The sequence below is a fragment of the Enhydra lutris genome, unplaced genomic scaffold, assembly GCF_002288905.1.
Source record: "Enhydra lutris kenyoni isolate GAN:26980312 unplaced genomic scaffold, ASM228890v2 scaffoldscaffold7, whole genome shotgun sequence".
Lineage (NCBI taxonomy): Eukaryota > Metazoa > Chordata > Mammalia > Carnivora > Mustelidae > Enhydra > Enhydra lutris.
The window spans coordinates 8629559-8643948 of NW_019154091.1; the positions used below are offsets into that span (position 1 = coordinate 8629559).

At 39.5% G+C, this 14390-nt stretch overlaps 1 protein-coding gene across 3 annotated transcripts in view; it reads right to left on the reverse strand.

The window, feature by feature from the left end:
* Positions 1-14029, reverse strand: part of LOC111142101 (methionyl aminopeptidase 2) — a 30846-nt gene extending 16817 nt beyond the window's left edge. Inside the window, exons 1-3 of one of the 3 annotated variants that reach the window (XM_022495055.1) lie at positions 13725-14029; positions 11902-12009; positions 2919-2984 (exon numbers count right to left, since the gene is read on the reverse strand). In XM_022495055.1, coding sequence (XP_022350763.1) covers positions 2919-2984; positions 11902-12009; positions 13725-13875 — 325 coding nt within the window. In that variant the 5' untranslated portion in view covers positions 13876-14029. The remainder of the gene's footprint in view (positions 1-2918; positions 2985-11901; positions 12010-13724) is intronic. The other 2 variants (XM_022495056.1, XM_022495057.1) reach the window with 2 other exon arrangements.
* Between the last annotated feature and the right edge of the window lie 361 nt (positions 14030-14390).

Below are 14390 nucleotides of genomic sequence, written 5' to 3' on the forward strand. Positions count from 1 at the left end.
GAATGCTGTTCCCCAAAAATGCCAGGAAGTCTATTAATTTATGCAGTGATATTGGACACTTGATGCATTTCTGTAGCACTTCAACTACTGAGGTGAAATATGTGGTATCCTTTTGATTGTAACTGGCCTTATGGATTTTGTGGGTCTTAAAGTTTAACACCATTTTGCTCTCTTTGTTCTGCAATGGGGGAAAAAGAACTATATAAATAAAAGTATAACCATTTATTGAACCACATCATTTACCCATGGAACCATATTTTGGTTCCTTCTTTTAATTCAAACACTCAGTACCTCATAAGCACCAAATGTTTTTGACTTTACATAATGTTTAAAAGTGCTCTATGGGCGCTTAAACTTGAGAAACGCTCAAGTTTTAAGGTTCCTCCTAAGAGGAAACAGCAGAATTTAAAATAAAAAAAGATCTTAAAGATCACCTAATTTTGCTTTACACTTAAATCTAGGAATCCCATAATACTCCTGACATATGGCAGTGTGCTCCCAACAATGCAGACAATCTATCTCTGAAGTGAAAATCCATTCATTTTGAAAGAACTCTATTAGAAAGCTCTTCCTACACTTCTCTCTCCCTGTTATTTTCATCTGTTAGTTCTAGCTTTATTCTTCACAGTTGAAAAAATTTTATTTTTAATTTCTACTGATTCCTTCCTCTGTATGATGAGAAATCACTTTAAGGGATATGGTTCTTAACACTTTCACCTCTATTTGCCAACCCTGAAACTGTCAATGTTCCTTTTAAGTTGGTATTAGAACTGACTTAAATTAATGGCCCAAATAAGGTATAATTAATATAAGGCTATACTACTGATTCTAAAAATCCTACACCTATTAAATAGTTACGACTCCCTGCTTTTTGGCTCACATTATACTAACACTCAAAATCCTTAGACCTTATCACCCTGTACTAACTTTATATATGTCTATTAAATTTCAGCTTGTTAATACCTGCCTATTTCTCAATTTTCCTGATCTTTTGAAATCATGAGTTTTATCAACAAAGTACTATTGCACTGCCCTCAGCTTTATCTCAGCTACAATTATGATAAAGATGCCTTTTATATGTCCATAAATTATTAACACAGAATAAAAAACTCAAAAAGATCATTAGAGAAAAAAATTTGTAATCAGAATATGAGAGCTGAAGTCTAGCCTCAACCACTTATTAACTGTGACTTGGACAAATGGCTAGATGTGCCAAGCCTCAGTTTCCTCATCTACAAAATGAAGAACAAGATGAAATGCTGGGTAACCTGGAAAACTATTATATACTATGTCCAAGGTATTATCTAAAACTATGCATAACAATTTGTACTGCAGTTACCATTAACTATCACTTATAATTCTCTCACTTTAGAGATGAGGAAAATGAGGGCAGTGAACAGTCCATAATTACATTATTTGGTTTATTCCACAAGTGATTTATGACAGCCTACAAGGATATATAAAATACACAAATAAGAGACAGTAAATTAGAGAACAAAAATCAAAACATGGAAAGAACATAAAATAGTACCTGAAATACTACCAATACAAAACCACAGATTTGACTCTAAGCCCTCTAGGAGCCAATACTTCCAAAAAAAAAAAAGGCTTGGTTATTTGTATGGGTCATGTTTATGAGATAAAGCACATTAAGTACTCAGGAAAAGCACAATTATTCTTGATACCAAGACCAGACAAAAGACTGTCTCTTGAGAGTACTCATAAAGAAATAAAATGAAAAGTAAGTTCAACATCCTCAGAGGAAGCACAATAAAAAATGATGGCATCATACTAAAACATCTGTCAGTGGAGGAATTTTACCAAGGGCAAATACAAAATAGCCCCTTATTTACCTTCATTAGGGAGTAATATAAGAGTATTGGGAGAAATAGTTCTCTCTCAAGCCATTCTCAGGTAATACCATGTCTCATGAGCACACTTTTAACAATTTTTGAATGGAGGGAACATGACATTACAATCACTGGAAGATTTCTAAAACACGGGTAACCCGTGCTCATTAAGTACCGACTATGCTAGGGACAGAACTGACATCCTATGACTAGAAGGATCTGAAAATAGATGCCTGAATAAAAAGGCTATCCCATCCTCATCTGGTGACACATCTGGAAAATTCCTGGTAGAGCCAAAAGCTTTCTTAAAAAACATTTAAGTATTTCTCTTAACATAGATATAAAAATGAGTCAAGCCTCCAATATTTTGATTCATAAAATTTTAGCCTGAAAGATTTAAAGGAAGGTATAACCAGATACTCAGTGGTCCCTATACCCTAAAGGGCACCCAAGATTAGAACTTGTTCTGATTCTCAACCCAACTTTTATTCCCCAAGACTATACAATCTCCCCTTGGTCTCCCTAACAGAATATCAGGTCCCTGAAGAGGTCTGGTTTGCCATTTATAGAAACAAAACAACAAGCAGGATCATATTTTAAATGAATACAAAATAGTACAATGTTATTAATAAAATTCAACCATATACACAAATTTTAAATAATGGTACTCTTCATTAAATATTTACCAAGAATCTCATAATTTCAAAGCTGGCAGGTGAACTGCAAACTATGTTTATCCTATTATGCACAGTAGAATGACTTTATTCATCCCTGACAGAATTGTTACTTGTATTATTCAAGCTTTAAATTATAAATTCATTCCTAAATTGCAGTAAAATGCAACCAACTTATTATTAACATCCCTTAGCTCAATAAGGGAATAAGATAAAGAAAATGCCAACAGATTGTTAAATGAAAAAACAGTTGTTTCACTAAATTCCACCTCTAATAAGCCTAAATATATCTCCTTGACACACAATGGAATCTTATGCAATTTCAAACCTATTCAAACCTGCTGGTTAATAGATACTTTTTATTTGTCAGATAAGATCAACTTAAGACACTAACGTCCTCTCTTCTTCTTCTTCTTTTTCTTCTTCTTTCCAGCTGCTCCATCTCCATCCCCATCTCCATCTAGGAAAAAAGCATTTCAAGTACATTATTTATTTAAACCTCATAAGCAGAGGAACAAAGCAAGCATACACACACATACACAAAGCATCTTAAACAAGATATAATAAAACTGACCCAATACTCTTAGAAAAGAATTCTGAATACTGCTAATGTATAAGAATTTGACTTGTGTAACCAAAAGCACTAAGGAAACTTTACTTGACTTAATCTAATTAAAGAACTTTGAATAAGATACTCTTAAGAATAAAAAATACATTAGCAGTCTTTTTCAAAAGCTAGGAAGAAGAGCTAGTGTTAGTTTAATACCAGTAATAATGACTGTGTGACTTTACCTAAAATAATACTAGTTTGCTTATATACACTTTGTGGTTCAACACTTGTATTTCATGACCTCATGTGATTCTCAAATCAATTTTATGAGATAAAACAAGGAATGTTTAAGGGACATGTCCAAGAAAATCCCAATTAGTAAATGGCAGAACCAGACCAAGAATATGTCACCTGATACTAATCCAGGGAGGAGTACCTGGGGTGTCATATTTTAAAATACCTTTTCCTGAATAGTTACTATTAGAGAAAAAGAGTTCTCCTTCTGGATCAAACTATATGAAAAAATCAGAGGGCATATATACTTTTCCTAGGTTCATAGTAGAACCTGATGTCCCAAAATGGGGATTATTAAGAACTATTTCAAAAAACTGCTTGCAAGGGGCACTTGGGTGACTCAATCGGTTAAGTGTCCAACTCTTGATCTCAGCTCAGTCTTAATCTCAGGGTCATGAATTCAAGCCAAAGTTGGCAAAAGAGCATCCAAAACTGCCAGTATCTGCCTGTAAGGGTTTTTTGGTTGCTTTTTAAAGATTCTATTTATTTATTTGAGTGAGAGAAGAGAGCATGAGTGGGGGAGGGACAGAGGGTGAAGGACAAGCAGACTCCCCATTGAGCATGGAGCCAGACGTGGGGATCGATCCCAGGACCCTGAGACCATGACCTGAACCAAAGTCAGATGCTTAACTGACTGAGCCACCCAAGTGCCCCGTCAGTTTGGTTTTTTTTTTTTAAGATTTTTTAATTTATTTGACAGAGTTCACAAGTAGGCAGAGAGGCAGGCAGAGAGAGAGGGAAGCAGGCTCCCTACTGAGCAGAGAGCCCAATGTGGGGCTCAATCCCAGGGCCCTGGGAACATGACCTGAGCCAAAGGCAGAGACGTTAACCCACTGAGCCACCCAGGCACCCCAACTCCCCGGCAATTTTTATAACTATCTTTTATGAAGTCCATACCATACTCCTGAACTTGGAGAAAAGATCAAGAATGGTATTATGGCCAAGATTAATAGTGACTTAGGGGCGCCTGGGTGGCTCAGTGGGTTAAGCCGCTGCCTTCTGCTCAGGCCATGATCTCAGGGTCCTGGGATCGAGTCCCACATCGGGCTCTCTGCTCAGCAGGGAGCCTGCTTCCCCCCCCCCTCTCTGCCTGCCTGTCTGTCTACTTGTGATCTCTCTTTGTCAAATAAATAAATAAAATCTTAAAAAAAAAAAAGATTAATAGTGACTTAAAACATTTTAAATAAAGGTATCAAAACACTGAAGTGTCTGAATTTCTAAAAACACTGCTCAATAAATTTCATCATGAAGCACACCAACCTATCCACAAATCATACTGCTATGAAATAAGGATGAAAAGGAAGCTGTGGCAGACAATTAGAAGTTGACAGTTTAATAGGATGTTCACCATATAGCCTTTTAAATGTTTCACATTGTGCCAGTAACTCATGGCTAGCATCAGCAATTTTAAATCATGAAATCCACACCCATAAAACAATGTCAAATGACTGCTTACATTTTCTGCTCAAAGAGCTCCTCCCTTTTTACTCCCAGATAAGCAGGAGCCATAAAAGAAATCTTCTCACCACTATATTCTATTATAATTATCACACAAAACTGCAACCTTTTTTTTCTTTTTGAAAAATGATTAGGGGCTTACTATGACCCCTACTTGTCTGTGAGCTCCTTAAAGATTACATACCATTTCCTAAATTAAGACACAGGGCTAACTAAGCATGTGATAAATACTCTTCTCAACAAATGTTCTTTTAGTTTATTTTATCCTGGTTTTGTTCACCTAAATGATAAATAGGAAACAGCAATTTAGCAAAGACGGAGGTAACATGAGAGAGGGCTTTAATGGACTGATAGAAAATTGCCAATATTTGACAATTTCTTACTTATGAAATTGCAATTTCTTTTATTATTATTACTATTTTGAGAAAGAGGGAGAGAATCCCAAGCAGGCTCCACATTCAGCACAGAGCCCAATGCAGGGCTCCATCTCCCGACCCTAAGATTTTGACCTGAGCCAAAATCAACAGTTCGTAACTCAACCCACTGTGCTACCCAGGCACCTTTTTTTTTTTTTTTTTAAAGATTTTCTTTTTTAAGTAATCTCTACATCCAATGTGGAGTTGAATTCACAATCCTGATATAAGAGTTGCATGCTCTATCAATTGAGCCAGCCAGATAAACCACAAAGTTGCAGTTTATGGTCAGTCTTATGGAACTGGGTACACGAAACATAGAAACACAGCAGAAACACAAATATGGCTGACCTACTCATTACTGGTTTCTAGATTCAAAAGCCCAAACACAACTTGCAATTTCCTCATGTGTCATATAATCTAATTCACATATTCTACACTACAATTTTAAAATAACCTTCATTCATTTGGGGCACCTGGGTGGCTCAGTGAGTTAAGCCTCTCCCTTCAGCTCAGGTCGTGATCTCAGGTCCTGGGATCAAGCCCCACATCGGGCTCTCTGCTCAGCAGGGACCCTGCTTCCCCCTCTCTCTCTGCCTGCCTCTCTGCATAATTGTGATCTCTGTCAAATAAATAAATAAAATCTTTTAAAAAAATAAATAAATAAAATAAAATAACCTTCATTCATTCAATAAATGTTTGCTGAGTTCTTAAGTGCCAAGTAATAAGGATAGAAAAGCAAAACAAGATAGTCTTTATTCTGGAAGAATATTCAGTGCCTAGCATACTGCTACATACACTAGACTCAACCTGAAACAAATGCTTCAGGATGTATAACCAGTTTTAGGGGTCCCTGGGTGACTCAGTTAGTTAAGCATCTGCCTTTGGTTCAGGTTATGAACTCAGGGTCCTGGGACTAAGCCCCCCATCAGGCTCCCTGCTCAGCAGGGAGTCTACTTCTCCCTCTCCCTCTGTCCCCCCCCACCCACCCTTATGCACATGAGTGCAAGTGCCCTCTCTCAAATAAGTAAATAAAATCTTAAAAAAAAAAAAGTATAACCAGTTTTTTTCTTTCTTTTTTAAAAGATTTTGTTTATTTGACGGAGAGACAGAGAGAGAACATAAGGCAGGGGGAGCGGCAGGCAGAGGGCAAAGCGGACTCCCCACTGAGCAGGGAGCCCGATGAGGGGCTCAATCCCAGGACCCTGAGTTCATAACCTGAACCAAAGGCAGACGCTTAGCGACCCAGGTGCCCCTAATCAATTTTGTAAATGCTTACTAAATCCTGCAGCTGTGTGACTTTGGGCAAAATTATTTAGCCTCTCTCTACCATAGTCTTTTCATCTTTAAAATGAGGTAAGATGAAGCTCCTCCTTTAATACTCAGTCATCCTTCTGAGACTAGTTAGTTTATCCAGTGTTCAAGGTCTGTATTCAGTATAGGATAACAGCCACTCTTTATTGAACTCTTGTGCCAAGACAGTAGTAAAGCCTGGATCCAAATATGAACTATATATGCTTAACCTCCCATGCATTATACCATGCCACAATTCATGTTTTTATAAGTCTTTCTTTCACAGCATCCCAGGATATTCTTAACAGGCAGAAGCTGTTCATATCTATTTCTGTATTATGCCAAATTAGTTATTATTTGTTGAATGAAAATTGGACAGCTATAAACAAGAAAAAAAAAATCTCAATTCTTACCTTGCACTAGGTACAAAAATTAACTCTAAATGGACATATAAAATTGCTTGAAGAGAATACAAGAAAATTATCTTCATAACCCTACAGAGAGCAATTATTTAACTTTTTGGATAACACATAAAAAACATGACCCATGAAGAAATAAAATGAATGCAACTTCATCAAAATTAAAATATTTTCTGCTGCAAACAATACCAGCATGAAAGAAAATATTGATAAAACATGTATCAGATAAAGAACTTTTATCAAGAATAAAGAACCACTACAATTCAATATGACAACAAATAACTGAAAAATGGACAAAAAATATGAACAAATATTTCACTAAAGAAATACGGAAGGCAAAAACATGAAAAGATGTTCAACATCTTCAGTCATTAGGGAAATGCAAATTAAAACCACAATGACATACCACTGCACACCTGTTAGAAAAGCTAATTTAAAAATTAACAATACCAGGGTGCCTGGGTAGCTCAGTGGGTTAAAGCCTCTGCCTTCAGCTCAAGTCATGATCTCAGGGTCCTGGGATCAAGCCCCCCATCGGGCTCTCTGCTCAGCAGGGAGCCTGCTCCCCCTGTATCCCCCGCCCTGCCAGCCTCTCTGCCTACTTGTGATCTCTGTCAAATAAATAAATAAAATGTTAAAAAAAAAAAAATACCAAGTGCTTAAGAGATACAAAGGACCTGGAATTCTCAACCAGTGTGGACAGGAAAGCAAAATGATAAAGTTATTTTTTTTTAAATTTATTTATTTATTTATTTGACAGAGAGAGATCACAAGTAGGCAGAGAGGCAGGCAGAGAGAGAGGAGGAAGCAGGCTCCCCTGCTGAGCAGAGAGCCCGATGGGGGGCTTGATCCCAGGACCCTGAGATCATGACTTGAGCTGAAGGCAGAGGGTTAACCCACTGAGCCACCCAGGCGCCCCAAAATGATAAAGTTACTTTGAACAACAGTTTGATAGTTTCTAATAAGATTAAACATAGACTTCCCATATGACCAGCAATCCTACTCCTAGGTACCCACCCAGGAGAAATGAAAACCTATGTCCACACAAAGACTTGTATGCAAACGTTGTCTTTATTTATAACACAAAAAACAGAAACAACCTGAATATCCATCAACCAGTAAGTGGATAAACAAATCTGGAATACTACTTGCAATAAAATGTAATGAATTATTACTGATGCATATGCAATTGGATGACTCTCAAAAGTATCACGCTAAGGCAAACAACCAAAAAAAGCTGCACGCTATAATAATTCCATTTATAGGACATTGTAGAAAAAAATACATAACAGAAAATGTTATCAATGGTTATGAGGGACCAGGGGGTGGAGCAAGAGAATGGACTACAAAAGGGTGAAAGGGAACTTTTTTGTGGAGATGGAAATGTTAAATGAAAATGGTCTGTATCTTGGTTGTGGTTACACAAATGCATGTTTGTAAAAACTTATCAAACTATAGACTTATAAAGGGTGAATATATAGAATATACAGTATCATGAGTAAATCTATATAAACGATGGACTTGGCATAATGATGATGTGTCAAATGTACGTTCATCCACTGTCACAAATGCACCACTCCAGTGGGGGATGTTGAAAATGGGAGAGGCTTTGCATGTATGGTGCTAGGGAGTATAAGGGAAATCTCTGCACCTTCTGCTTAATATCGCTGAGAACCTAAGTAAAACTGTTCTAAAACATAAAGTCTATTTTTGGAAAATAGTGAATATAGTCCTGGGCAATATATGTACCTTAATAAATCTGACTTAAAACTTCACTGAATTACTTCTAGCACATTGCCAAATGCCCACAGGATTAACTTTTTATACCAATGCTCCAGTTTCAAATTAAACACATCTAAAATTAACTCAATACTTTCTTTTTTGCCTATATCTCCCCAGTCAATCTCTTTTTTTTTTTTTTTTAAAGATTTTATTTATTTATTTGACAGAGAGAGATCACAAGCAGGCAGAGAGGCAGGCAGAGAGAGAGGAGGAAGCAGGCTCCCCGCTGAGCAGAGAGCCCGACGCGGGGCTCGATCCCAGGACCCTGAGATCATGACCTGAGCCGAAGGCAGCGGCCCAACCCACTGAGCCACCCAGGCGCCCCCCCTCCAGTCAATCTCTTAACTCACTCTCCCTACTTCACAATTCCAGTGAACAGCACCAATATTCTGTCACCAATTCAAACCTCTAGAGTCCATCTATGCCTCTCCTTCCTTCTCCCCTGATTTAAAGTCTTTTTTTAAGATTTTTTTATTTGAAAGACAGAGATCACAAGTAGGCAGAGAGGCAGGCAGAAAGAGAGAGGGGGGAAGCAGGCTCCCTGCTGAGCAGAGAGCCCAACAAAGACTTGATCCCAGGGTCCTGGGATCATGACCTGAGCAGAAGGCAGCGGCTTTAACCCACTGAGCCACCCAGGCGCCCCTGATTCAAATTCTTTTAAAAGTCCTCTGAATTCTGCTTCCACAACCACTATTCCACTGAACTCTTCCCTTCCATTCTCATTTATGCCCACCCATTTAAAGATATTTATTTACTAGAGAGAGAGAGAGAGAGCGCGCGCAGGCGTGTGCAAGAGTCGGGGGAGGGAGAGGCAAAGCCTGAAATGGGGCTCAATCTCAGGACACTGAGATCATGACCTGAGCTGAAATCATGAGTTGGAAGCTTAACCAACTGAGTCACCCAGCTGCCTTCCCACCAATTTAAATAATGATTACCATATGCCTGGGCTGTTAAGTGCCCTCCAAAATGATCTCCAAGCCTTTCCTGGATGTTTCCTTTTTTTCTAACAACACTGCATATATATGAGGACTAAATTATTTTTTATAACATTCTTCTCTTTTTTTAAACATTATTTTTAAAGTAAACTTTATGCCCAATGTGGGGAATGAACTCCTGACCCTGAGATCAAGAGTCATATGCTCTACCAACTGAGCCAGCCAGGCACCCCTATAACTTTCTTTTAAAAATGCTCCAAGGCTCCCTCAACAAATCATCTTATATGGCCAGTATGCACTATTCAATACACTTTGAATCCATTCTCAGCATTGTCCTGGCCCAAAGTGGTCTCTTCTGTTTGGCATTATACAAGTCCCATTCCTTCCAAAGAGCCTTTGTTCAGCATTCAGCCTGCAATTCCACCTAGCCCCTCTTTGTTTTGTTTTAGAACAAAGATTCTGAAATACTAACTTTCCATCTTCTTAAAGAACTCTCACAACAGATTAGTAGTACTGATACTGATTTTTGAAGCAAATTAGGAAAGTAACTCTATTGGAAAAAAACAATAGTTCTAAAATCATCTCTAAAACAACGTTAAGGGGCGCCTGGGTGGCTCAGTGGGTTAAGCCGCTGCCTTCGGCTCAGGTCATGATCTCAGGGTCCTGGGATCGAGCCCCGCATCGGGCTCTTTGCTCAGCAGGGAGCCTGCTTCCTCCTCTCTCTGACTGCCTCTCTGCCTGCTTGTGATCTCTCTCTGTCAAATAAATAAATAAAATCTTTAAAAATAAATAAATAAATAAATAAATAAAAATAAAACAACGTTAAAACGATTTCCAATCTGACAAGTTTCTCCTTCAATGTCAAGAGATTTGTACAACTTTGTAGAAAAGCAATGGAACAAGGAATGCTCTTCAAGATTAATACTGTGATACTCTACACAGTAGGTCTATAGCAATCTATTTTATAACCTTGAAATTACAAGCCCCTTTCTTGCTAAGAGCTCAAAATATGTTCATAAATTGAAACACAAACCAAGGAAAAATGGACAAGGGGTTTGCTTAAGGAAAAGCTAACTATTCTCTTGAAGCTTGGCACCTTTTCCACCAAAATTTTGACTCTAAGCTCCATGAAAGCAGAGAGCTTATGTTTCTGAAGGAGAAATACCTACTCTGCATTATCCTAACATGACAAAGTACAGCAGGTATTTTCTGCTAAGGCTTGGAAGACACGAGCCCAAGCTGACAATGCTTAAGGAAGAGCAGTAGGTCACAATAGTAGATAATTGAGAATGGGAAAGCTCCATCTCCCCCTCTACCTAAAGAGGCTGTAGAATAACTAGCAAATATTACCTCCACTGTCTTACTGATAGCATCAATTTCTAGAATTTCAAGAATTACTGTCTTTAAGAAATCTTACAGGACCAACATACTATAAGCAGCTAGGGGTCAGGGAATTTATAATAGAGTTCAGAAGGACTCCAATATACTCCTTGAGAATAAAGTGAGGGGGGCTTTCATACAGAGTGAAAGGAACAGACTTGAAATCAGGTTCTAGGTTCAAAACCTTGACTCCACTCTACACATAGCAGTTGTGTCACACTGGGTAAATGACATAATAACCATCACTTCCTGAGAAGAGTACCTACTTTGCTAGGTTTTGAAAAGTAAAATGAGAACACATGTGAAAGTATCCTAGGACAGTGCCCTGTACATATTAGTTGTTCAATAAATGTTAAACAGTCCTTCAATTTCTTCTTCTTTTTAAAAGATTTTATTTCTTTCTTTATTTGAGAGAGAGCAAAAGTGAGAGAGCACAAGTAGGGGAGGCGGCACAAGGAGCAGGAGAAGCAGGCTCCCTGCTGAGCAGGGAGCAGATGGACATGGGGCTAGATGACAGGACCCTAGGATCACGATCCTCGCCAAAGGCAGACACTTGACTAACTGAGCCACCCGTGTCCCCCAGCAGTCCTTCGTTATCATCTTAATACCCCCTACTTGGCATTTTGCCAAGTACATTTTTAAAAAGTTGAGATCTGTGTTGGAGCAGTCATTCAACTTATCCAACCTTTTAAGAATTGTTAATACCTTTCCCTTTTTATCTGTGACATTGAGGCTTTAATGTTAATTAATTAAAACATCAGAGAACCATAAACCATATGGACAAATACATTTTGTTTAAAGAATGTCACATCTTCTTGCTTTTCCAACCACAAATATCAAATTTACCATTTACCTTCATCGTCATCATCTCTTTCTTTCTCTTCCAATGCTTGTCTTTCCAATTGTCTTGCTACCTCATCAACTGAGGCTCCTGATTCTTTATCAGGTTCCTGTTGCCCTGCTGATCAAATATAACATAAATCAAATCTAAAAAAGATAGTTTCCAATCAGAATATGTTCTAAGGATCCTGGAGAACACACAAGTCCTTTCCTGCCTGATAAGTATTTGGGAAACAAACACAGAAACATTATTGTGAACATTACAGAATTCACTTAGCGACAAAAACCCCCCACATCTAAGTAGCTTTGTCCATTCAACAAAATATCTATTACACTTTCTCTGTGCTAGCAACTAAAGGATCAACAAAAATGTGCGTTGGTCCCTATCCAATTGTTAAAAGTATTTAACAATTAGACTACTACAACAAACACTTTATTAAAAAACAGGTACTTGAGATAGGTAATAAATGCTGAAGGTCTTAGAGGAGGATTTCTACAGAACACTGGGAACTTCAAGTTTTCATGAGAAGTAAGTCATCAAGCTAGGCTAGGTAAAATCAAAATAAATTGAAAAGATAATTCCATTGCTAAAAAACAAAATTCTTGAATAGCTAAGCACAGGACCAGCCTCCCCCTTCACCAAGTGAATACAATCTAGCTGTAGTAGCAATAGATGTGTGTAGAACGAAATAGTATTACGAGTTAGCACATACTGAAGTGATATTCTGGCTACTGCAGAGGATTCATGTTGAGAGATAAAATTGTTAAATATCAGGGGCATCTGAATGGAAAAACTGAAGAGTTCGGATTTCATCTGAAAGCCAGGAACAGCCACCAGACTATGTCCTGGGATTAAATTTTCTCTGGAAGGGTCCCAGCACCCACAACTTTCCCTTTTCAACTTCCATTTAATACAAATTTCAGAAAGATACATATTAACCCTTTCCAACCTCTCTCATCTTTACCTTCATCACTTATGGCCTCTCCATTTGTCCCTCAATCCTCGTGTAGCTGATTTTAAAAACAGGTACAAACATTGTTTTCCTAAAACGAAGGACCACGTACAACAAAAAAACACTGACTTCTTAAAATAAAACATTTAAGTTCCTAACGCATAATGTAATCGAAGTGTAATCCAGTGGATTTAGAGAAGTTCCATTCCAATCTATAGAATATTCTATACGAACTACCTGCAAATGGCAACACAATTCAGGCCTGAAAGCCCTGAAGTTTGACGATGCTATGGTTTAGGCAGGTGAAAATTCACAGAACTACCACATATTCTGTAATTACTACTGGGTGACATGACCGCGTGGGCATACACACATATACACACACCTCAAAAGTGCAGCCGGCAACAAAAATCCCTCTGTAAACCCGGGAGGTGGGGGGAGGTGCGGCCAGGGCACTGAGACTTGCCCACTCCCATCCTTGAAAGTATGTTCCAGATACCTTCAGCAAAGAGGCGACAGTGTGGCAAACCGCCAGAAGGGTGACAGGACTGAGCCCTGCGCGCAGCTTCGAGTCCGCTACACGATCTGTGTGGGAGCTGAGTTCTGGCACGTCTAAGGACTCAGGCCCAGCAACCCCAGAACTACCTCACGACCAGCTGAGGCACCCTATTCACCCCACCCCAACAGCTCCCTAGTTCCACAGAAAGAGAAGCTGCCTTTTCCCCACACTAGAAATCTGTAACCTGGTTTTGACACACGCTCTGTCCTGGGAATCAGTCCCGGGCAGTGTTCGAGTCCCCAGTTTCTGTCACCCCCGCTGGGCCTGGGCCGAGCCGTTCGACCATCCCCGGCGGCGACTGGGAACACATAAAACTCCCTTTACCTGTGGGAGCCCCTTTACTCTTCTTCTTCTTCCGTCTTTTTTTCTTGGCTGCTTCCTCAGCTGTAGAGGCAGCTCCTTCTTCTCTGTCGTCTGGATCCAAGTCGCCATTCAGATGGCTCCCGGAGGACGCTGCCTCCTCCACGCCCGCCATGTTGCCCGAGAGAGCGCACGAGAGAGTGAGACAGAGCGGCGAGGGCCCGCTCCTTCTTCACCCACCCACACCAGCGACGCCGGAAGCTGCTCTCGATGGTTGGGGAGCAGGGAATGCTGGGATGTCGGAGGACTCATCTGCGCCGCTCGCGCGCGAAAGAGTTCGACACTTCGAGCGACACTTTGAAGAGTCGCTCGGGTGCAGTTTCTGAAGCGCTGCGGGAGCTGGACCGAAAGCCCTTTTTTGTCCCGCGCCTTGGGCGTTTCCCGGGCAAATGTGTAGGCGTTGGGTCAAGTTGAATACCTGTTCTTGCCCTGTGGCCAGTCCAGCGTGCAAGAGGGAAGGGCGTGTCTGCTGGAACGGAAAAGTTTTATATTCGCTGTAATATGAAGCGTACCGGAAGCGAAGAGAAGCCCCCCAAAAATGTGTTTGCTTGTACACCTTTTTTATGACTCAAAAGGATTGCGTTGTTTTTCATAATTACAGTTCACGGCGAGGCTGTCCAGGCACTTAAG